The sequence below is a fragment of the Prinia subflava genome, chromosome 27 (assembly GCF_021018805.1).
Source record: "Prinia subflava isolate CZ2003 ecotype Zambia chromosome 27, Cam_Psub_1.2, whole genome shotgun sequence".
Taxonomy (NCBI): Eukaryota; Metazoa; Chordata; class Aves; order Passeriformes; family Cisticolidae; genus Prinia; species Prinia subflava.
The window spans coordinates 2576822-2600550 of record NC_086273.1 but is presented as its reverse complement, the minus strand read 5'-3'; the positions used below and the strand labels follow the sequence as shown (position 1 = coordinate 2600550).

Genomic DNA, 23729 nt, shown 5'->3' with positions numbered 1-23729 from the left:
TCACATGGGCTGGCACAGAAGAGGGAGATTTCCCCCTCGACAGATGCTCTCATTCCAGTTTTTGCATTCAAGCATCTCCAGTCCTTCAGTTTTAGATCCCACATGGAAATGCCCGTCCAGGAGCTCTGTTCAGGCCCATCCACAGCAGGTGACACAAGCACAGGGCACTGGCAGTGTGACATTTGCAGGGAGCGCCTTCAGTGAGCGCTGGGGGCTGGAACTCAGTGCAGAAAACACCCGGGGGGCTCCACGGCACCAAGGCAAAAGGAACAAAGTTTCAGTTCTGGCCTTGCTAGGGAGGACCAAAAGCTCTACTTTTCACCCCAAGGTTCCATTGCCAGGTGTTCTAGAAGGCCAAGAGGAGACCCCTGAGGGGCACTGAAATGAGCCCCTCCCTGTGGTGCAGGAGGGTTCGGGGCAGAGGAGGGGCTGCAGGAGCTGGGACACGGCTGAGATGCAGCTGCCCCAGCGGTGCCTCCGGGCTGGCAGGGCCGTGGTCACTCAGGGTCAGTGGCCGGTCAGTTGTGTTGACTGGACACGGGTGTGGACACTTCCCTTGGAGCGTCTCCAGGGATGGAATGTTGGGGCTGTCCCTGTTGTGTCACACAGACGGGAACGCTGGGGCTGCCCTGCTCCTGCCCCACCCAACAGCTCTGCCAGCGCCTGCAGGGGACACAAAGGCTGAGCCAAAGGGTGAGAATTGCAGAATGGGCTGAGCTGGGAGGGAGCCACGGGGATCATGGAGTCCAAGCCCTGGCCCTGTCCAGGACAGCCCAACAATCCCAGCCTGTGCATCCCTGGGAGCGGTGTCCAAAGGCTCCTGGAGCTCTGGCAGCTTTGAGGCTGTGAGCATTCCCTGGGGAGCCTGGTCAGTGCCTGAGCCCCTCTGGGGAAAGAAGCTTTTGCTGCTCTCCAGCCCAGCCCTGCCCTGGCCCAGCCCCAGCCCTTCCCTCGGGTGCTGTCCCTGCTCCCCCGGGGCAGAGGTCGGAGCTGCCCCCGCGCTGCCCCTCGGGAGGAGCCGCAGCCCCCGGGGAGCTCTGAGCTGCGTCTGCTCTGCTGCAGCTGAACAAACCCAGCGCCCTCAGAGCTCCAGGGAAAGGTCCTGCCCCTGCCTCAGGGCTTGGCCAGTGTCACTGGGAGAAAATCAACTTCCAACTTTTGCCCCCCAAGAGTGAGGAGCAGCAATTCTTAGATCACGCAGTGGGGTGGAATGATGTGTCACTGGTTGGATGGCACAGCCTGGCACGTCCTGGCTCGGTGGCACTCTCAGAGCCCCTTGGAGATGAGTGTCAGCTCCCACGGGGACAGCGCTGGCAGCCGTGGCTTCACCAAGTCCTGAGCGGTGCCAGTGGCCACGGTGCTGATGGAGGTGGAGGCCGTGCTGGGCACGGGGCCCCGTCAGCCCCAGATCTGTGGGGCAGGGGCTGCACCCCCTCCCCAGGGTCCCCTGGCATGAGGTGACCCCTGTCCTCACCTGAGGGTCCTGCTGGAGGCACAGCCCAGGAACAGCCCTGGCAGCCCTGTGGTCATCTCTGAGATGTCAAGGACCAGGCAGAGCATGGACTGTGGAGGGAGGGGGCTGCAGAGGGGGGCAGGGCCCCTGGGAGACTTGAAAACCCCTGGAACTTCCTCTACCTCAAAGCCTCTTCTTTAGGGATGGTGAAGGGAGAAGGATGCATGGGGACCCCAACATCCTCGCATCTCACTGCCTTGGGGGTCCCAGAGGGGCTGGACAGTAGTTGGGGGCAGTGATGGTTCAAGCAAGGAGGGGATCCTGTGCTTGTCTTCACCAGGGGGTCCTGGCCATTGGCTTTGCATCCCAGCCTTGGGTTTGGTGTCCTGGCTCTGGGTTTGAAATACCAGTCGTGGGCTTGATGTCCTGGCTCTGGGCGCAGTGTTCCTTGCCCGTCCTCACTGGGGTCCCAGCCCCACTCTCAGTCCCCAGGTGTGCTGCCCATGTGCCACCTGCTCTTCATCCTGGCCATGGAGAATCTGAGCTGCTTCTTTCCCCCAATCCACCTCTGCACCATCAACAAGTCCTGCAGCCAGGTGGTGATGTCCAGGATCAGGTACAGCCCCAGCCTGGCTCTGATGGCTGATTGGGGTTGTGCTCTCTTGGAGATGCAGCACTGAGACCCCTCTGCTGTCCCCATCAGGTTCTTCTTCCCCAGCTGCTGCAGTCTGGGACAGTCCCACCATTTCCAGCTTCTGAACGACCAGGCCAGCCCTGTCCTGAATTACCCCTTCACTGATTACCCTTTTGGCCAAGTGAGCCCTGCCAGGCTGCCTCCTCCTTCTCCCCTTCCACCTCTTCCTCCTCCTTCTCGACCTTCTTCTCCTCATCCAGTGCCCACCATTGCCTGTGGGACGTGGATCCTCTTCCCTGACTCACCTGCAGCTGATCATGGCCATCCCACAGTGGGCACCGGGTACCCCAGATTGCCCAGATGGGCACTGTGTCACACCCCTGGGACAGCCTGACAGCCATCAGGACAGCTTGGAACCTGTCAGGGCAGCCTGGTACCCACAGGGACAGCCCAGGATCACTGGGGACAGCCTGGCAGCCACTGGACAGCCTGACACCCAAAGGGACACGGGGACACCCACAGGGACAGCCCTGCATTGCTGAGACGGCCTGGCAGCCCCTGCACAGCCTGACATCCCTGGGGACACCCCGCCACACACCTCTGCCTCCTGTCCCAGGCAGCTGCTAGGTGCTGGTGGTGGCTGTGGCACAGGTCTCACCTTGTGGGGACGTGGGTGGCAGCGGTGTCACCCCGGGGGTGTCCCCACAGAAGCTGCAGCACTTGTGGCACATCCCCGACATCGCCGACATCAGCACCGAGCAGGCGGCGAGCCGGGGGCGGCCCCGTGGAGAACCGGCTCGGCCCCCTCCCTGTGCTGGGGTGACTTGATGGTGCTTGTATCCCCAATGGTCTGTTCTGGTTGTGCTGGATATTGAGTTCTGCACCTTTCAGACTGGTTCTGAGAGCCAAGGGGGAGAAAGAAGCAGCGCTGAGTTTGTTTGGAGAAACAGCACTCCCTCCTGCACATTGCAGCTCCTGGACGGTGTTCGTCTGAGGCACGGACAGACTGCGGGACAGAGATTACCTTTGCTCTCAGTCAGTTTGAGCTAGCTGAGGCAGAGAAGTTCCCTGGACTGTTTCTTTCTTTTTTTCTTGGGACTGTTTCAACCTTTCCTGGACTGAAAAACCCAGAGAGACACCGGGATCTCACACCTGTGGCCCACTGGGTGCTGGACCTCGGCATTTTCCAGTGTCAGTAGAACTGATAAGAGACTGAGGGAGACGAGATACACCCACAGCAAGGACTCTCTCAATGTTACCATCTCTCTTCAGAGCAACCAGATGTTTTATTGTTTCATATTATTCATTCTTTATTCTTTAACTTTATTGTAAATTATTTTATTCCACTTTTCTCTAAGGCAATTTTTTTGTCCTGGACCAATGGAGGGAGGGGCCATTTGGGTTTGCTTCTCCAGAGGAACCCCATTCAGATGTTTCCTCCCAAATTTGCCCTAAACCAGGACAAATACATTTTTATTGGTGCCCAGAGCATGGTGTGAGATGTGGAAAAAACTTGTACCGATTGCATTTTGGTTGTACTTTGTGTGGGGATATAGCAAGCAGTAGCCATGTTGTTGCTTGAATTCATAATGTCCCTTGGGGTGAGTCCTTCCTGTGTTTCTGTTCTCTAGGCTTTTTTGATGTTTTAATACCTTTCTGCTCCCTAGGTTTATTTTCTTATCCAGAAATAGCTCTGGTATTGTCCCTAACATGGATCTGTTAAAGTAGGGGAGCACGAATTAGGATAGCTGTCCTCCTGGCCACAGTGATAATGATTTATAGAAAGTTTATAAACGGACTGGAGTTTGTGCCAGCTATGTTTGATTGATGGTTTCTTCATCCTACCCTGCATCCTAGTTCCAGCAGCATGTTTTGTGGACTTATTAGTAACTGTACCCACTTTGTTCAGAGGAAGACCACAGGATGAAGCTTTTCAAACTTTCTTTTCCTTCATCTATTTTTAATTGGTTACATCATTTTTGGACAATGTCCAGTTTCCCCTGAATGTTCCAGAGACCACCTTCCTGGTATTTCATCTGGTGAGCTTCCTCTGTATGGTTTGCAGCTTCTCTAGAGTGAGGGCTGAGATGTCCAGAGGGGCTGATGAGACCCCTGACCCAGAAGTAGACCCAGAACTAGACCCAGGTGTGGAAAATCCTGAGTGGTGTGGAGAATGGGAGAGAAAGGGGCAAACATTGAAGGAATTTTCTGATCCCCCAGCTTGGGAATTTTCATATGAACAAATTCAGAACCCAGACAATGTGGGTAAATATCTGGAAGAGAACTGTCATGACGGCTCTAACGAGAAAAAGCTCATTGCAATAAGCTGGGTCCTGGCATATGCTTATGGCACGCTGCTAGATACTGTAGGGCAGCAGATAGAGGCAGTGGGGCAGGGAGATAAATCAGCAGCTACCCCAGTCCCTCAGGCTGCAGCCAACAGCCCAGCTACTCAGGCTGTAGCTAAACCAGACAGTGAGCCTAAGACACTGGTAGGCGCCTCAGGAGGAAAGCACACACACAAAACCTAACAGTGGACAGTGATCCAGGTAAAGGATCCTCAACAATTCCTGACTAAAAATCAGAAGTCAAACCAACAGGAACACAATCAGGAGCCACTACTGAGTCCTTTTCCCTGAAGGACCTTCGTGGCCTAAGGAAGGATTACACTCCATGACCTGATGAATCTATAATTAGTTGGTTAGTCCATCTTTGGGATGCTGCAGGCCAGGCTACAATTCTGGAGGGCACTGAAACGAGGCATTTGGGATCCCTGTCACAGGATCCCGTTATCCACCAAGGAATGATGAGGGAGGCTCACCCTTGCAGTCCCTGGGAACGGGTCCTGGCAAGTGTGGCACAAAGATATCTGTGTGCAGACCATCTCTAGATGCAGCAAACCCAATGGAAGACCAGAGAACAAGGGATTCAAGGCTTGAGAGAAATGGCAGGGGCAGAGATTGTCTTCTCAGATGACCTAAACACCAGGAACCCAGACTTGGTATCATGTACACCTGTGATGTGGTGAAAACTTGTACGACTTGGGCCACAAGAACACTCTTCTGCTTTAGCAATAATGAAGGGGGATGACACGGAGGAGACCGTGCTGGATATGGGGAAGAAGCTCTGAGCATCTGCAGATGCTGTGCATGGCCCAACACAGGCAAGAATGGCAGCTGTGGAAACACGTCTGCAGAAATGAGAAGACGAGAGAGGAGAACCACAAGAAACTCAGGGAGGAGGTGAAAGAGGACATTCTCCAAATCTCTGCAGTACAGATCAGAGGTTCCAGCACCAAATGCAGATGTTCCTCACGATAAGGAGGGAAGGGACACCCCACGAGCTGAGCTGTTTTCCTTCCTGCATGATTCTGGGGGAGACATGAGGAGATGGGATGGAAAATCTACTGCTGCTCTGACACAATGGCTACATGAATTGTTGGAAGGCAAGACTCAGGGAGGATGTTCCAGCAAAAAGGAAGCAGCTACGGTTACCCAGGGGAAGAAGGATAACCAGGCTTAGAGCAGCCCTGCCTCTAGCCAGGTAGAGGCAAGGGAAAAAAAGTGGTTTTTTGACTGTGTGGATTCATTGACTTGGCACATAAGAACCACAAAAATGTGAGGCCTTGGTTGACACTGGTGTGCAGTGCACATTAATCCCATCAAAACATGTAGGGGCAGAATCTGTTTCTATTGCTGGTGTGAAAGGGGGATCACAGGATTTTACATTGGTGGAAGCTGATGTGAGCCTGACTGGAAATGAGGGGAAGAAACACCCTATTGTGACTGTCCCTGGGAGCCCATTTACTTTAGGCACAGACTTCCTCCAAAATGGGTATTACAAAGACCCAAAGGGACTCAAGTGGGTGTTTGGGATAGCGGCTGTAGAGACAGAGGTTGATAAGCAATTGAACACCTTGCCTGGACTATCAGAGAACCCATCTGCAGTAGGACTCCTGAAGGGGGAAGAGCATCGAGAATCAATTGCCACTTCAACAGTGCATCCCTGACAGTACAGAACAAGTGGAGATGCTGTGATCCCCATGCACAAGATGATCCGAGAGCTGGAGAGCCAAGGGGTGGTCAGCAAAACACACTCACCCTCCAACAGCCCCATCTGGCCTGTGTGCAAATCTGACAGAGAATGGAGATTGACTGTGGACTGTCATGCCTTGAATGAAGTGACTCCACCACTGAGCGCTGCTGTGCCAGACATGTTGGAGCTCCAGTAGGAGTTGGAGTCCAAGGCAGCCAAGTGGTGCTACTGACATTGCCAAGGCATTTTTCTCCATTCCTGTGGCAGCAGAATGCAGGCCTCAGTTTGCCTTCCCGTGGAGGGGAGTGCAGGACACCTGGAACCGACTGCCCCAGGGGTGGAAGCACAGTCCCACCACCTGCCATGGACTGATTGAGACTGCACTGGAAAAGGGGGAGGCTCCAGAACATCTGCAGCACATCAATGACATCATTGTGGAGGGGAACACTGCAGCTGAAGTGTTTGAGAAAGGAGAGAAAATCATCCAGATCCACCTGAAAGCTGGTTTCACTTTCAAGAAGAGCAAAGGTAAGGGACCTGCCAAGGAGATCCAATTTCTGGGAGGAAATTGGGAAGATGGATGGTGTCAGTTTCCCGCTGATATCATCAAGATCAAAGGGATGTCTCCACCAACCAACGAGAAGGAAACGCAAGCTTTCTTAGGTGCCATAGGCTTTTGGAGAATGCACATTCCTGAGTACAGCCAGATTGTGAGCCCTCTCTGTCTGGTTACCCACAATAAGAACGATTTCCACTGGGGTTGAACAGCAGCAAGCCTCTGCCCAGATCAAGCAGGAGATCGCTCATGCAGTAGCCCTTGGCCCAGTCAGGACAGGACCAGGGGTGAAGAACGTGCTCTACTCTGCAGCCAGGAACCATGGCCTGTCCTGGAGCCTTTGGCAGAAGGTGCCTGGGGAGACTCGGGGTCGACCACTGGGATTCTGGAGTCGGAGCTACAGAGGGTCTGAAGCCAACTACACCCCAACAGAGAAGGGAAATTTTGCACCCTATGAAGGAGTCCAAGCCACCTCAGAGGTAACAGGCACTGAAACACAACTCCTCCTGCACCCCGACTACCCGTGCTGGGGTAGATGTTCAAAGCAGAGGTTCCCCCACCCACCATGCCACCAATGCCACATGGAGTACGTGGATTGCTCTCATCACACAGCACGCCTGTATTGGAAAACTGAATGGTCCTGGGATTTTGATGATAATTACACATTGGCCTGAATGTGAAAACTTCAGTCTCACTGATGACGAGGAACAAGAGAGCAGGTGACATGTGCTGAAGAAGCTCCACAGTACAACCAACTGCCAGCAGAAGAAACACATTATGCTCTTTTTATAGATGGTTCTTGTTGCATTTAGGGATTAAAGGAAAGTGGAAAGCAGCCGTATGGAGCCCCACAGGACAAGTTGCATAAGCTACTAAAGGGGAAGTGGGTCAAGACAACTGGCTGAACTCAAAGCTGTTCAATTGGCCCTGGACAAATGAAAAGAGAGAAGTGGCCAAAGCTCTACCTCTACACTTATTCATGGATGGTAGCCAATGCTCTGTGGGGATGGCTGGAGAAGTGGAAAAAGGCCAATTGGCAGCACAGGGGAAAACGAATCTGGGCTGCTGAAGAGTGGAAAGACATCGCTACCAGGGTAGAGAAACTACCTGTGAAGGTCTGTCATGTAGATGCCCATGTCCCCAAGAGTAGAGATAATGAGGAGCACCGAAACAATGAGCAGGTGGATCAGGCTGCAAAGACAGGGGGTCAAAGATAGACTTAGACTGGCAACACAAGGGAGAGTTGTTCCTAGCTCGATGGGCCCACGATGCCTCAGGTCATCAGGGCAGAGATGCCACCTCTAAGTGGGCACGAGACCGAGGGGTGGATCTAACCATGGACAGCATTTCTCAGGTTATCCATGACTGTGAGACGTGTGCTGCAATCAAGCAGGCCAAGGGAGTGAAGCCCCTATGGTATGGTGGGCAGTGGTCCAAATACAGGTATGGGCAGGCCTGGCAGATTGATTCTATTGCACTGCCCCAGACACGCCAAGGGAAGCACTAAGTGCTCACAATTGTGGAAGGCACCATGGGATGGCTGGAGACCTCCCCTGTGCCTCATGCTACAGCCCATAACACCATTCTAGGCCTTGAAAAGCAAGTTCTTTGGTTCTTTGGAGGCATGGTACCCCTGAGAGGATTGAGTCAGACAATTGGACTCATTTCAAGAACAGCCTTATCAACACCTGGGCTAGGGAACATGGCACTGAGTGGGTGTACCATATCCCCTACCATGCACCAGCTGCAGGCAAAGTGGAGAGGCACAATGCACTGTTAAAAACCACCTTGAAAGCATTGGGTGGGGGATCTTTCAAAAATTGGGAGCAGCATCTGGCAAAGGCCACCTGGTTAGTTAACAGCTGAGGTTCCACCAAGAGAGCAGGCCCTGCCCACTCTGAGCTCCTCCGTACAGTAGACCAGGATAAAGTCCCAGGGGTGCATGTCAGAGGTTTGTTAGGGAAGACAGTTTGGATCAATTCTGCCTCGAGTACAGACAAACTCATCTATGGGATTGTCTTTGCTCAAGGACCAGGTTATACCTGGTGGATAATGCAGAAAGATGGGACAACCCGTTGTGTACCTCAGGGAGATCTGATTGTGGGATGATATCATTGTTTGCTGAGCATTACCACCATTGTCTGTACGTTAGATCATACAGATATGAGACAAAAGGAAACGTGAAAGTGTCAAAGGTCTGAGCAAGTAAGATGGAAGGAAATGTGTAAGTGTTGGAGGGTTTGAGCAAGTGAGAAGAAAGTTGTTTTTTTTTTTTTTCATTGTGTTAAGTAACATGTTCACGATATGGGATAAGGGGTGGAATGTCCTGGGGTGACAGGACATTTTCATGCTTTGTATCCCAAATCGTGTTTTTTCCTGTTCCCATGTTCTCAGTCTGTTTTGTCTATAGCTGAGCCCCTCCCCCGGCTGCTTGCTTTTGGCTTGCTTGCTGCTAGCTTTAGGCTGCTTTTTTGCTGGCTTTGCTCTCTTGCTTTCTACTTTTTGCTTGCTTTTTGCCATTTTTCTGCTTTTGTGTCTCCCCTTCTTTCCTCCCTCCCTTCCCTGAAGACATCGGACCTGCTTCGGGCCCTGATTCAGGAACATCAAGGGAAAACCCCCCGGAGTCTGCACCTGAAAGAAGCTTTGGCACCTCCCCAGCAGAGACTGCTAACCCTCTCTTGGACTGGTGAAAACATTTCTTGTCATCTCGGACTGTTTTTCTTGTGTTGGGGAGTGGTTTTTTTTGTTGTTTCTCAATAAACAAGTTTTTTCCACTTTTCCTCTGAGGAAATTCCTCCCGAACCCGGTGGTGGGGGAGGGAGTTGTGGGGATTTTCCCCTAAATTTGTCCTAAACTAGGACACCTGCTTTGGGGGAGCTTGGGGGTATAATTGGGGTGTTGGGGTCCTTTCTGCACTGTGTGACCCAACAGGAGCTTCTCTACTAAACTGTGCCTGAAGCTGCCACTCTGCCCATGACAGGAACCCCTGTGAGTGTCTGTGACATCCCAGCTCTTTGGCAGCCTGGACACTCCTGGGATGTCCCCTGGAGCCCCTGTGAGTGTCTGTGACCTTGCTGTTCTTTAGGAGCACAGGGATGTCACCACTGCACTCCTGACACTGCCTGGGACAAATTGGCTCCTTGGCAGTGTAGAGACACCTCTGTTGTCACTGTGCAGCCCTGTGACTGTCACCTCATGACCCTTAGGAAGATTAAGGACCCCTGGGATGTCCCCATGGAGCCCCTGTGACTGAGTGTGACCAAAGAGATCTTCAGGAGCCCAGAGACCCCTCAGATGTCACCATGGAGTCCCTGTGCCTGCACGTGAGCTCACATCTCTTTAGCAGCTGGAAACCCCTGGAATCTATTCCATCTACTCTGCTGAGGATGGATCCTCAGCAATGTGGAGGTTCCCCAATGAATTTTAGTTCTCCAGAGGCTTGTTCATTCTTCAGCTCTTCAGTTCAGGAACCCAGACTCATTAAAATTTCAAAACATCCTAAGAAGACAAGCCCCTGGGAATAATTTAATTATAAGTCTTCACTTTTTCTGTGTTTAATTGTACAGATTTCAGAAGTGTGTTCAAAGAGAATACACTAGATTTAAAGAAAACACCACTGGGGTTTCTTTTGTCCTGTTTAGTTTTCCCTTCCTGTTTACAGATTGATATCAGCAATCTCCAGATTATAGGGATCCTGAGCATCTCTGAATAGATCTGAAAATTAAGACTCTCCATTGCTGACAATCAATGACACTTTGTCCCTATCTCCACCCCACCATTTTCCTCATCCAACCCCTGGGACTCAGATCTGCCTTGTGCAAGTGTTCTGTTTTGATTAATTGGGCAGAAATACCAATTTATGTAGTAGTTTCACATTTTCCAATTCTGACCTTTCTTGGTCAACACACAAATTTGTGATGGTTTTTGTGTTTACTCTCTTTTCTTTCTATCAGACAGACTTTGGAAGGAAAAAGGCAAAACAGGCCCAACTTAAAGGTTAGAAATATAATTTTATTAACACACACTAAAGGAAGGAAAAAAGGAAGAAAGAAAAATTTTGAAATTAAAAAAAATTGATCTCTTCAAAACTCTTTCCCTTCCCCACAAACTGTTTACTATCCCACAACCAACACAGAGAGACAAAACTATGACTTTCAGTTAGTTCCAACATTTAAACATAATTTTCATTCACTTTGGGAGAGGAGTCTCTCTTGATGTCCCATGGAATTTCCCCACTGACAACTTAAAACAGTTTTCTAGAGGGTTTTAACTGCCCAAAATAAAAAGCCACCCGGTAAAAAACCCTGCTTCTGTGACTTCTCCCATTAGCAGTTTCCCAAGCTGTTTATGGGTCATGGGTCCAGACTTTCGTATATTAGGGTGTCATTTTGTAAAGATGCACAACTCAAAGGAACAAAGGATTCTTCTTCTCAGGGAACAGAGAGATCTTCTCACTTCTTCACTAGCACAAAGGACTCATCTCTATCTCTGTTCAAGCATCTTGTAAGATCAGTATCACTTAGTCCATCACACACACCTTTGTTCAAAATCCACACACAAATTTGAACATCTCCCTAAAGCCATATCTTCCCATGATTTGAAGGGATATGTTAGTCCAGTTTCCATGGTTTACATCCAGAGAAGTCCAGTCAGAAATCTCCACTTCCTCAATCCCTTCTTCCAATAATCTTTAACAGTTCTTTTACTGACTTTATATCATGCTGTCTCTCTATGTGTTCTTTCCTCTCTCTCTCAGAGAAAGGGATGGAGTTCTGAAAGCTTCAGGTTGCCATGAAAGAGTTAAATCTGCCCAGGCCTGTGATGGTCCTGTGATCTCTGCTGGGCAGCAGCTTCTCCAGCCGCTGTCCTCAGCGCGGCTGGGCTTCCCTCCCTTCTCCTCTGTGTCCAGAGTTACCGGAGGAGAGGGAGAGAGGGGGCTCTGCCCACCCCTCGGTGACAAATCGGGGTGGGCTTAGCTCAGCTGGGCCCAGAGGTGTTATCAGGGGCCCGGCTCTGCTGGCTCCCTCCCAGCTCTGCTGGCTCTGGGGATAGGAAACCTCCCCTGCCCTGCCAGGAGCCCTTGGAGCCCGACCAGGCCTCCGGCCGCCTCCCGGCCTGACAGGGGAGCGGCAGGGCCCAGCTGGCCTGGGCAGTTCTAACAGAGCAGCCGGGCTGATGTGACCTGTTCAAGTGGCCAGAAGGAAAGGGCTGACTTAGACTCACTCAGAATTTTATATGGGTATTCGTCAAAGTCGCATCTAGCTTCCTCAATGGTCCAACAATATGTCAATATTTAACTATGAACTCTGACAGGTGCCTGTCTCAAAAGAATTCCAAGGTCCTGACAGGGAACTGTTTCTACTTTAACTAAAAACAAAACTGTGTAAACCTATAACAGCAAGTCTGAGCTTTCTCCACTCCAGGTTGTGTCAGCAGCTTTCAGCCCATTGGCACCAACTCACACCTGCTTTCCTTGCAGAAGGAGCTGCCTGAGACACAGAGGGATGTTCATTTATTGTCAGCCAACAAAACCAAGGGAAGGCACAGCTCCATGAAAAACAGAAGTCCAGCCAGTGACACAAAGAGAGGGGAAGATCGGGATTTCTTCTCCTGCTTTGTAAAATTCCAGGAAATTCTTGGTCTCTCCTGGTGGAAAAACTTTGACATTTCTTAAAAGTACCCAAATGACCCAGCTGATGAAGATGTGCTCGTGCACCTCACAAGCTGCAGGTCCCCTACAGCCCTGCAGGGCTCCTGTCCCATCTGCTGTGCCCCAGTCTAAAACAGGGACCAGCATTGTCCCAGGATCAGTAGAGAGCTGAATTGGAAAGGACCTCAGCAAGTCAGCAGCCCAGGCTGTCAGAAACTGGGTCACACCAAGTGGTTCAAGGCTGGATTTGGTGTGGATTGGAAAATCCCAAAGGACAGGGAGGAGGCAACATCTCAGCACCTGGCTGAGCCCATGGGAACAAAGGTTTCCTCCTGTCCTGGCTGAACCTCCCCTCTCTCACCCCATCCTCATTGTCTTTTGTCTACCACCAGGCCCCCGGTGAAGAGCCTGGCTCTGTGTTCTCCATCCCCTCCTGGGTGGCACTGCCAGGCTGGCATGAGGAGCCCCTCAGCCTTCCCTGCTCGGGGCTGGACAAGCCCAGCTCCCTCAGCCTCTGCTCACAGCCAAAGGGCTCCAGCCCCACCTTGGAGCCCTTCCCTGGCCCTGCTGCAGCTGCCAGACATCTTTCCTGCCCTGGGGAACCCAAGCCAGGCCACAGTGCCCTGGATAATGCAGGTCCTTGATGTGCTGGTGACACAGCCCAGCCCCTTGTGCCCGTGTCAGGCTCTGGGCTGGATCCTGTGGAACATCCTTTGGTGGAGGCTGTGGCTCCAGGAGCACCGGGGGGATACCGGGGGACAGGGGAGCCTGCTGGGCATGAACAGCATTGGACTTGTCTGGGGGAAACTGTGAGGGGGTCTGGGGCAGAGTGACCAACCCAGTGACCTCACACTGCCCCCTGTGATGTCACACAGGCCCCTTTGATGTCACACAGCCTTCTTTTGATGGCATACAGCCACCCTGTGATGTCACAGGCAACTCTGTGATGTCATAGTCTGCTCTATGATGTAAGAACTCTCCCCTGTGATGTCACAGCTGGATCTGTGATGTCACAGAGATGGCCTGTGATGTCATAGCTGCTAAATGACCTCACGTAACCCACTCTGTGATGTCATAGCCCACCCTGTGACCTCATGTTACCCAATGATAAATGGTCTACACTTGGTGAGCCCACACAATGCTTGTTCTCCAAAACCACTGCCATTTGGAAACCAAACATTTGCCATGGTGGTGGTCAGAGGTGCCTGGGGTACAGTGAGAATGAAATTATTGAGTTTTCAAATATTTTGTTAAAGAAGGAAGGGCATCTACTAAACTTCTACATTGGACTTAAAGAGGGCAGATTTTAGCCTATTCAGGATAGAGATTTGGAGGGTACCAAATCAAGTTCTGATTTTTTGAAGGGGAAAGAGCCACTAAAAACAAAGGGTTCCAGGATGGGTGGACACACTTTAAGAAAAGAAATCTTGAAGAAATAGGAGCAGGCTGTCCCTCTGTGCCAAACTGTGAGCTAGCAAGGAAAACAACTGGTCTGGCTGGGCATTGAGCTTTTGCAGGTACTTGGGGGAAAAAAAAGAGGGTGCTTCACCTTTAGTCACAGAGACAGGAAACTCAGGAAGTGTTTAAGGATGATGTTAGGTCATGTAGAAAGAAAATTAGACAGGTGAAAGCTCAACTAGGACTTAACCTGGCTGCTTCTGTGAAGGACAATAAAAATGTTTTTATCAATTCATTTATGGCAAAAGGAGGGGTAAGGACAATCCGGATTACTTATTGGGGAGGATATGGTTACCAAAGATGAGGAAAAAGCTGAGGTACTTAACCACTTCTTTGGCTCAGTTTTCAGCAATAAGACAGATTTTCCTTGGGCCAAGTATTCTCCCTAGTTGGTAGATGGGGACAGGGAGAAGAAGAGCCCCCCTACAATCCAACAGGAAGCAGCTGGGGACCTGCTGAGCCACTCAGATGCTCACAGGTGTCTCTGGGACCAGATGGGATCCATGCTAGGGCCATGAGGGAGCTGCTGGATGAGCTCCCCAAGCTGCTCTCCATCATTTCTCCTCAGTCCTGGCTCAGCAGGGAGGTTCCAGAGGACTGGAGGTGCCAATGGGAGCCCATCCCCAAGAAGGGCTGCAAGGAGGATGTGGGGAACTGCAGGCCTGTCAGCCTGCCCTGGGTGCCCAGCAAGGGGATGGAACAGATCCCCTTGAGAGCCATCCCAGGGCACCCCCAGGATGGCCCAGGGATCAGAGGCAGCCAGCGGGGATTGCAATATCTGCACTGAGGATCTGCAGGAGGGGATTGAGTCCAGCAGCAGCAAATTTGCAGGTGACACCAAGCTGGGTGTGAGTGTGGATGTGCTGGAGGGTAGGAGGGCTGTGCACAGGGCCCTGCACAGGCTGGATCCAGGGCCCAAATCCAACAGGCTGAGGCTGAACAAGACCAAGGGCCGGGTCCTGCACTTTGGCCACAACAAGCCCTGCAGTGCTCCAGGCTGGGGACAGAGTGGCTGGACAGTGGCCAGTCAGAAAGGGACGTGGGGCAGTGCTGGACAGCAGGCTGGACATGAGGCAGCAGTGTGGGCAGGTGGGCAAGAAGGCCAATGGCTCCTGGCCTGGATCAGGAATGGTGTGGGCAGCAGGAGCAGGGCAGGGATTCTTCCCCTGTGCTGGGCACTGGTGAGGCTGCACCTCGAGTGCTGTGTCCAGTTCTGGGCCCCCAATTTAGGAAGGACATGGAGGGGCTGGAGTGTGTCCAGAGAAGGGCAACAAGGGCTGGGGAGGGGTGTGGAACACAAGTGCTGTGAGGAGTGGCTGAGGGAGCTGGGGTTGTTTATCCTGGAGAAGAGGAGGCTCAGGGGAGACAAGGTGGTGTCAGGGCACAGGTTGGACTTGATGATCTCCAAGGTCTTTTCCAGCCTTGCTGATTCTGTGATTCCCTGAAACCACCCTTGGAGCAGTGGCAAAATGAGCCCTGGGCCTCCTCTTGAGAAGGTGCAGCAGCCCAGGTCCCTCAGCTTCTCCTCACAGCCCCAAAGCCCATCCTGTCAGTCCTGCAGAGCCTCTGCAGCCCCTCCTCATTGCCCAGAGCAGGGAGCCCCACAGGCAGACACAGCAGGGCAGATGTGCCCCCCTGGCCTGTGGTGCCTCTGGCAAGGGAGCAGCAGGAGGCACTGCAGGAGTCTGCAGACAATTCCTGAAGCACTTGGAGGATGATCCTGCTCCCCAAGGGACGTTCCCATGGTGTGATGCTGTTTGCCCCCAGCCTGCCCACGGCCAGCCTGGGGCTGCTGACAGGGCTTTTTTGTGCTGAGCATTGGCCTGGCCGTGTTGTGGAGAGAGCCTGAGCAAGGAGCCTGCAGCCCCCAGGCCCTGGCCTGAGGCGTCAGCGCTGCCCCAGCAGTGCCCATGGCCTGTCCCTGCTGCAGCCCCGGCACTGCCACCCCCAGCCCTGTGCCCGGCCCCGAGGGCACTCAGGCCCTACAGCAACAGCAGGGCCAGGAGGGCAGCGGGGCAGGGCCACGGCAGCAGCACTGGCAACACCAAGTGCTGCTGCTGCTGGGCACAGCTGCTGTGCCAGCACTGATCTGCCCCAGCTCTGCACACAGACATTGCTGCTGCAGCCCCAGAGAAGGGAACAAAAGGCGGATCTCTGGTGAAAAGTCTACTGCTGTGATTCATTAATTCTTTAAAAGCCACGGAGAGCACAGCTCCTCATTGACATATTCTGGGGCCACAGAAAGGGTGAAAAGACAAAAAAATGAGAAAGGGCAATAACAATGATATTTCTTTGGGGACAATATTAAAAAACTTAAATATGGTGAACTTCTAAAATGAAACCAACAAGAAGCATCAAAATTACTTTTATTACAAATGGTTTGCAAAAATTTGGCAAGCAGTTTAATGTTCCTGAAATCATCTGATTATTAGTCTCCGTATTGCAGCCTTGAGCTCCTGGTTCCTCAGGCTGTAGATGAGGGGGTTCAGGGCTGGAGTCACCACTGAGTAAAGAACTGACACTGACAGATCCAGGGATGGGGAGGAGATGGAGGGGGGCTCCAGGTAGGCAAAAATGCCAGTGGTGACAAACAGGGAGACCACGGCCAGGTGAGGGAGGCAGGTGGAAAAGGCTTTGTGCCGTCCCTGCTCAGAGGGGATCCTCAGTACAGCCCCAAAGATCTGCACATAGGAGAAAACAATGAACACAAAACAGCCAAGTCCTAGACAGGTAGTGAAAACGGAAGCCCCAATTTCCCTGAGGTAGGATTTGGAGCAGGAGAGCTTGAGGATGTGTGGGATTTCACAGAAGAACTGGCCCAGGGCATTGCCATGGCACAGGGGCAGGGAAAATGTATTGGCTGTGTGCAGCAGAGCATTGAGAAAGGCACTGGCCCAGGCAGCTGCTGCCATGTGGGCACAAGCTCTGCTGCCCAGGAGGGTCCCGTAGTGCAGGGGTTTGCAGATGGACACGTAGCGGTCGTAGCACATGATGGTCAGGAGGAAATACTCTGCTGAAATGAAAAATACAAACAGAAAGAGCTGTGCAGCACATCCTTCATAGGAGATGTTCCTGGTGTCCCAGAGGGAATTGTGCATGGCTTTGGGGACAGTGGTGAGGATGGAGCCCAGGTCGCTGAGGGCCAGGTTGAGCAGGAAGAAGAACATGGGGCTGTGCAGGAGGTGGCCGCAGGCTACGGCGCTGATGATGAGGCCGTTGGCCAGGAGGGCAGCCAGGGAGATGGCCAGGAAGAGGCAGAAGTGCAGGAGCTGCAGCTGCCGCGTGTGTGCCAATGGCAGCAGCAGGAAGTGGCTGATAGAGCTGCTGTTGGACATTTCCTCACTCTGGGCATCAGTGATTGTTCAAATAAGGCATTGACAAACTGGGAGAAATTTCCTTGTGTTACTGCTGTGCAATTCTATTAGGAATCCCCTCAAAACTACTTCTCTTCATGTGGGGCAACTTCTCTAAAAACTTGTATTTTTCAGTTTAGGTTTGTACTGCTGAGTTACTGCCTCATCTTCACCACTGCTGTCAGCCTCAGCTCTCAGGAGCCCAGGGAGTAAACAGGAATGTCTTTGCCCCAGTTCAGTCAGGTCTGCCACTCGTCACAGAGGTTGCCTATGTTAATTTCACCTCTCCTATTCTCAAAGTGATCACATTTAAAATGTGCTTGAAAAATAAAGAAAACATTTTGAAAGTTTCAGTTTAAAATTCATTCTCTCGAAACCATTCTCTCTTTCCCTGTGTACCTGGCCAGGGCAAATTCCAAGGGCTGGTCTGGCTCTGTGCTGCCTGGAGTTGTTCCTACTGGGACCTGTTTCTCTCCATCCAAGCCTTGTCCCTGCCACTGCTCCCACAGCCCAGCCCAGCCCTGGGGGCTCAGCTCTGCCCTGCACACCCCTCCCAGCACAGGGCACTGCCCAGGGGCATCTCCCTGGCACCAAGGACTTAAAGACAGCTCAGACAGAGATGCTGCAAGCCAAGGTGCTGCTGCTATCCGTAGGTAGTGCAGGATGAGGAGGCACTTTCTGAGGGAGATCTGAGGCACATCTGCTGATCCCCAGGGTGACACTGCAGGAGTGTCAGTGACACAGACAACCCTGACAGCCCCTTTCCCTTTCCTTCATGACAAAGCTGAGAGCAGCCCTGGCCATGCAGCACCATCTCCACAGCAGCAGGAATCTGCCCTGATGGGGGTGGCTCCTTCCACCTCCAACTTCTCCCCACAGTCCATGGGAGCTCCCAGGCAGGCTGAGAGCTGCCCCTGGCAGGTGGCAGATGCCCTGGGCTGGCCAAGAGCCCTCAGGGCTGCAGCACCTGCTCTGCACCACAGCCCTGGGCAGCCCTGGCTGCAGCCCCAGCTTCAGCCCCTGCAGCCGTCCCTGGCAGCAGGAGCCGTCCTGCCCTGTCCCTCTGACGGTGCCCAGGGCAGCCCCGCTCTGGAGCACATCCTCCCCCAAAGCAGCAAGGGCAGCAGAGCCATCCTTACAGTCACCTCAGTGCTGTCCTGGCTCAGCTTGAGGAGATCCCTGCAGCCACAGACTTACCGTGTCAGAATTGGGGAACATTTATCCACGAAGAAGGTCAGAATTGTCTTTCCAGTTTCTTTGATCCTGTCTGCTTCATTCCTGCTCTCAGGTACCTGCAGGCAGTGCCCTCAGCCCTGCTGGGCTGGGAGAGGAGCTGCTCCTCAGGACAAATGTCTTTTTAAAGCTCTTCTTGGTTGCCAGGAGCTGCCTCTGTGACAGGAGTCCAGGTCAGCTCAGCAGCACAGACACAGCACAAGGACTTTAATGACCCTCTTGGGGTTTGGTGTTGTTTATATGAAACTCAGTCCCTGAGAGAGTGTTCAATAAACTTCTCAAGAACTCTAAATTATATTGAAATACTGAAGTTTCTTCAAGTTTTATTTGGTCCCACTAAGAGACACGACTGAGAAAGTGTCTGCAGGTTCCAGTCAGAGTAGAACACTGCAGGCAGTGATGACAGGTGGGGACAAACAAGGCAAAGGTGTCTCTGATGCTGACCAAACCTGGATGTGTTTCAGGAATGCAAAGGGCCAAGGCCTGAGCCCCAGCCCCTGCCAAGGCAGATCCTGTCCCTCCCTCCTTGCTCAGGGCTCTTCCCGGGCCACTGGGATGTGGGGATGTGCAATGCCAAGGGCAGCACCATGGGGCGGCCCCTGCCAGGCTGCTGAGCAGGGACAAGGAGGCAATGAGGCCCCAGGCCTGCAAGGGTCACTTGTCTGCTCCTGATGCCTCAGGCCCAGGGCCAGCAGCCATGGCCCAAGGGCTGCAGGAGTTGGCTGTGTCAGGGCCTTTCAGCTGCTGCCCATGCCTGTGCCCTGTGCAGCCCAGGCTGTGCTACGGTGTCCATGCCCTGCGCCTCTGTCCCTGCAGGCTGTCGTCATCCCCCGGCTGCCCCACCTGGCTGGGCCCTTCCTTTGCTGACAGCTCTGCGTCCTGCCTGCCTCTGCCTGGGCACACAGAGCCTTGGCCTTGATACCGAAAGGGTTAATTCTATTTTTACACTTCCTATGAACTTTTAGCCCAGGAACAAGTCATGCAGGACCTGCTTTCCCAGGGAGGATGGCTGGAAGAGAAGAAGACATCTGGCTCAAGGGTGCAATGATAGAGACAACAAGGAGTGAATCTGGGACGTCCAGGTGGGTTTTATGGAAATGGGCAAATAGTAATATGCACTTAGGAACTGTATAAAGCAATGCATGTGTAGAATCACGTGTTCACATAAGGTTAGGAGTTATCCCATGTTGGACCTCAGGCCTGTATAAAGGAGGCCCTCTGAAACACCAAATGAGTGTTAAGGACCCTTATTCTGCTATTTTGGACATTTGGTGACAGCAGAGGCTCACAGAACCAAGGAGTCAGCTGTGACACTCTGGAACCCCATGGAACAAAGGCTCCATTGTGCTGCAGTGGAACCCCCTGGAACCAAAGGTCCATTGTATCAGAGCAGGGCCTCCTGAACCAAGGAGAGCATTGCTGACAGTGTGGAACTCATGGAACCATGGGGTCACTGGGATGGTGTGGGGCTGCCAATGGAACCAATGGTCCAGTGTGACACTGCAGAACCTTCTGGAATCAAGGTAATCCTGTTATGCCAGGGAATCTCATGGAACAAAGGATCCATGTAGAGGAAGTTTTAGAAGAGCGAGGTCATGATTGATTGATGGGGGTTTGAATAATCCCTGATACCAGGGAACAGTATGAGAGTCTGTACTGCTCCTGTGCTGGTCTTGTAGGCAGTGAATTAATAAGAAAGTAGCAATTGTAATAATTTAGTGTGCCTTCTCGCAGATGCTTCTTCACGGATGCTGAAGATGTGTAACAACTTGTTAGGCCTTCTCATGGATGTAGAAAACAGAATGCTATTCATAAGGTAGAACAAAAGGCAAACTATAGGCCAAAGAACATGGCCCAATGAACAATCATTTAATGTCTATGCATATGTACTTTTAGCCAATCACCAACTGTTTAGCTGTGCTTGCTTTCCTTTCTGTAACCTGATAAAAGTGGAATAGAAGGAATAAACAAAGAGATCAAACCTAATCATGTTGATGCCTGTTTGATACTCTGCTCCTTTCTCACACGAGATCCATGGTGACACTACAGAACTCAGAGCATTGCTGACAGTGCTCATGGAACCAAAAGTCCATTGTGACCCTGCAGGGCCTCATGGAACCAAGGGGAGATGGAACAGATCTGGCTGGTTTGGCCTCCCAGGGGCCTCCTGACAGGTCCAGCTGATCTTGGAATGCTGAGGGCTGCCTCTCATCAGCCCCTGGAGCACTGGGGCTCTGTGTTTTCCTTTCATTGGGAAAGAACTATCTGTCTTTCCAGGTGCCCATGGCAAAAATTGATATTCTCCCTGAAAAATTCCCTATATGAGAGCATTTTCCCGTACAAAAGCTGCCAGGACAGAGAGCTCTGGCTGGCCTTGGCCTCTGGTGGTCACCTCTCATCTCAAGGAAGCCCTGAGGAAAGGATTTGAACAGCTTTGACTACTGGAACATCAATGAGTCTCTCATCCTCCCAGATGCTTTTCTGATCATGTGTCTTTTCCTTCATATTTGTATAATACATGAAATACTATTTTCAGGTAAAAAATATTCTTATCGCTCTGCCAGTGTTTTCTGACACAAAACCCCTCCTCTGCATATGGATCCAGGTCACCTGTAGAAGCAAACACAAACAAGAACCCAGCAGGAATTCTTGGTCTCTGCTCCCATCTGTCCCATCTCCTCTGCAGCTGGAGGTGCAGCCCCAGCACTTGGGAGGGCTCCAGGGGTCAAAAGCTCAGCTCCCACACACAGAACTTGTGCACCCTGGGGTGCTTTTCTTGGCCCCTGCACGCTCACCCAGGCTGAGATGGACACTGATGGTTTCTCTGGAGGCTCTCCCAGCCCAGCCCAGCTCCCTGCAAGCTGTGCCAGCTGCCCTGAGCTCTGGGCAGCACCAAGGGCCTCTCCCCAGCACAGCCCAGCCGGCTCTGGCCCCACAGCTCTGCTCAGGCCAGGCTGCTCTGGGCAGGGCCCCACGGCCTCAGCCCCTGGCAAGGGCACAGCAGCAGCTGCAGCTCACACAGGACTCAGCCCCAGCCATGGGCAAGGGCCTGGCCAAAGGAAAAGGAGGCTCCCTGTGTGCCCTGCTCTCCTCTGCAGGAGATGCTGAGAGCTCTGCAGCCCCTGCTGCCATCCCATCTGCCCAGGCCAGCACAAGAGCCCCGGCCTTGTGGCCCTCAGGAGCTGCTCCTGCTGCAGGCCCAGGGCCCTGCCCAAAGCTGGGGCAGCCACAAAGCTGTGCCCATTCCTGGTCATTGCTGCCCTGAGGAGGATGGACCCTCAGCCACTTGGAGGGTGGGGATGAATTTGACTTTTCCAGAAGCCTCTTCTTTCTTGAGCTCTTCAGCTGAGAAATTAATTGACAAAGGGTCATTAACATTTGTTCAAAACTCGGAAACAAGACAAGCCCCAGGGAATAATACATGTTTTCAATTCTTCTGTGTTTAATTAGACAGATTTCAGAAGTTCAAAAAACTTCTCAAGAACTCAAAGTTAAATTGAAACATTGAAATTTCTTGAAGTTTTAATGGGTCCCACAGAGAAACAGGACTGAGAAAGTGTCCCCAGGTTGCAATGGGAGCAGAACACTGCGGGCAGTGATGACAGATATGGAAATCAAGACTCTTCATGGCTGACAATCAATCAGACTCTGTCCCTGACTATGACCATGGCTCTGCCTCTGGTCAGGTGTAGTACATTAGAAAGGTTTTATACTACAATTATGGAGGAAGATTTCCAGAGCTTCAAAGAAATACACATTCCTGTTTTAAAGGGTCTGTTTTATTAGTGTTCTCTTTGGAGCAGAGGTGATTGCAGCATTCTGTGATTGACATTGATCCAGGGTCTCTCCTCAGGAGGCCTGGCCTGCTCAGAGAAGCTGTGCCTTGAGGGCTGAGCCAGTGTGGACAACCTTGCTGCACATTGCCCAAGCCCATCCTGTGTGTCCTCCCTCACCTGGGACCTGCTTTGCTTGGAGAGCTGCCTGCACTCAGGAATAAAGGGGGTTTCTGGTTTTTGAAGCAATGTAAAACTCCTAATTTCCCCCAGTGCAAACAGACCCACTCCTCAAGTGTGTGCCAGCCCAAGGTGCCACCAAAGTCACTGCAGCCCTGCCCTGGGCCAGCTGTAAGCGTGAATGCTGAGGGGGAATCTGGGCAGAATGGGATGGACTGTGGGGGTACCCTGAGACATACTGGGACACACCAGAACATACTGGGAGTGATACTGGGGCAAAGTCGGGACACTGCGAACGCTGTGGGGAAGACTGGGGGACACTGAGGTGCACTACTGATGACACTGGAAGTAACTGGAAGGGAATGGGAATGATCTCAGGTCTATTGGGAGGGACTGGGCTGTACTGGGAGGGACTGGAGGGGCACTAAAGTGGCTGTACTGGGCTGTACTGGGGATGAACTGGGCTGCACTGGGTTGCACTGGAGAGGTGAATGGGCTATTCCCGCCTCCGCCCATTTGCCGAGCCTTCTGCCAATCACCACTCGCAGCCAATCAGCGCCGTGGATCGGGGCCTCGGAGGCGGTGCCTGCTGTCGGCGCCATCATTTTCTTTTTGCCTATAACTCCCGTCATGCCCCGCGCTCCACAGAGCCCCGGTATCGCCCCCCGTGTGTCCCATCAGTGTCCCCCAGACCCTCCAGGATCTGTAAGATCCCCTCAGCGCCAGTTCGTGACCCCCCAAAAGCGTCCCCAGATCCCCTGAATGCTCCAACCCCACAGATGCCCGTTAGAGCCGCTTCTGGGAATTCATCTCCTGTCATCCCCCGCGGCCTCAGAGCCCCTCATAACACAGTTCCGCGCGAAAACTCATGCAGTGCCCCGCGCCCTAAAGAGCCCGGTTAGAGCTCCACAAGCTCCCCCAAGTGCTCCCGAACCGTGTACATTCCCCGCTGAGGACCCGCACTCGCGGCTCGGACCCAAAAGTGTCCCCCAAGTGCCTTCCCCGATCCCCAAACGCCCTGTTCGAGCCACTTCTGGGACTACAGCTCCCAGCATGCTCCGCGGCGCCGGTAGAGCGCTGTTCCAGCCGTGACTTCATCTCCCAGCATGCCCCGCGCCCCTGAGAGCCATTGGAGCCGGGCTTTGAACTCCCGTGATGCTCCGCGGCCCCGTTCAACCGTGTCCTACCCGCGCCTACAACTCCCATCATGCCCCGCGCCCCAGAGAGCCCCCTCAGAGCCCCCCAAGTGCCCGCCCGGACCCCGCAGGGCCCCCAGATTCCCCTCCCTGACCTCCAAGTGCCCCCTGGAGCCCCAAGTGCTCCCCCGGACCCCGAATTGTCCGACAGAATCCCTAAGGGCCCCTCCAAGTGCCCACCTGGCTCCTCAAAGTGGCCACTAGACCC

At 52.8% G+C, this 23729-nt stretch overlaps 2 protein-coding genes across 2 annotated transcripts in view; both read right to left on the bottom strand.

The window, feature by feature from the left end:
• The window catches only part of LOC134562336 (zinc finger protein 664-like), a 455591-nt gene that overhangs the window by 235045 nt on the left and 196817 nt on the right, over window positions 1-23729 (bottom strand).
• Window positions 15613-17640, bottom strand: LOC134562443 (olfactory receptor 14J1-like). Its single transcript, XM_063419837.1, has one exon. It carries the CDS (start codon window positions 17119-17121, stop codon window positions 16204-16206), a length of 918 nt encoding a protein of 305 aa, XP_063275907.1. The 5' UTR covers window positions 17122-17640; the 3' UTR covers window positions 15613-16203.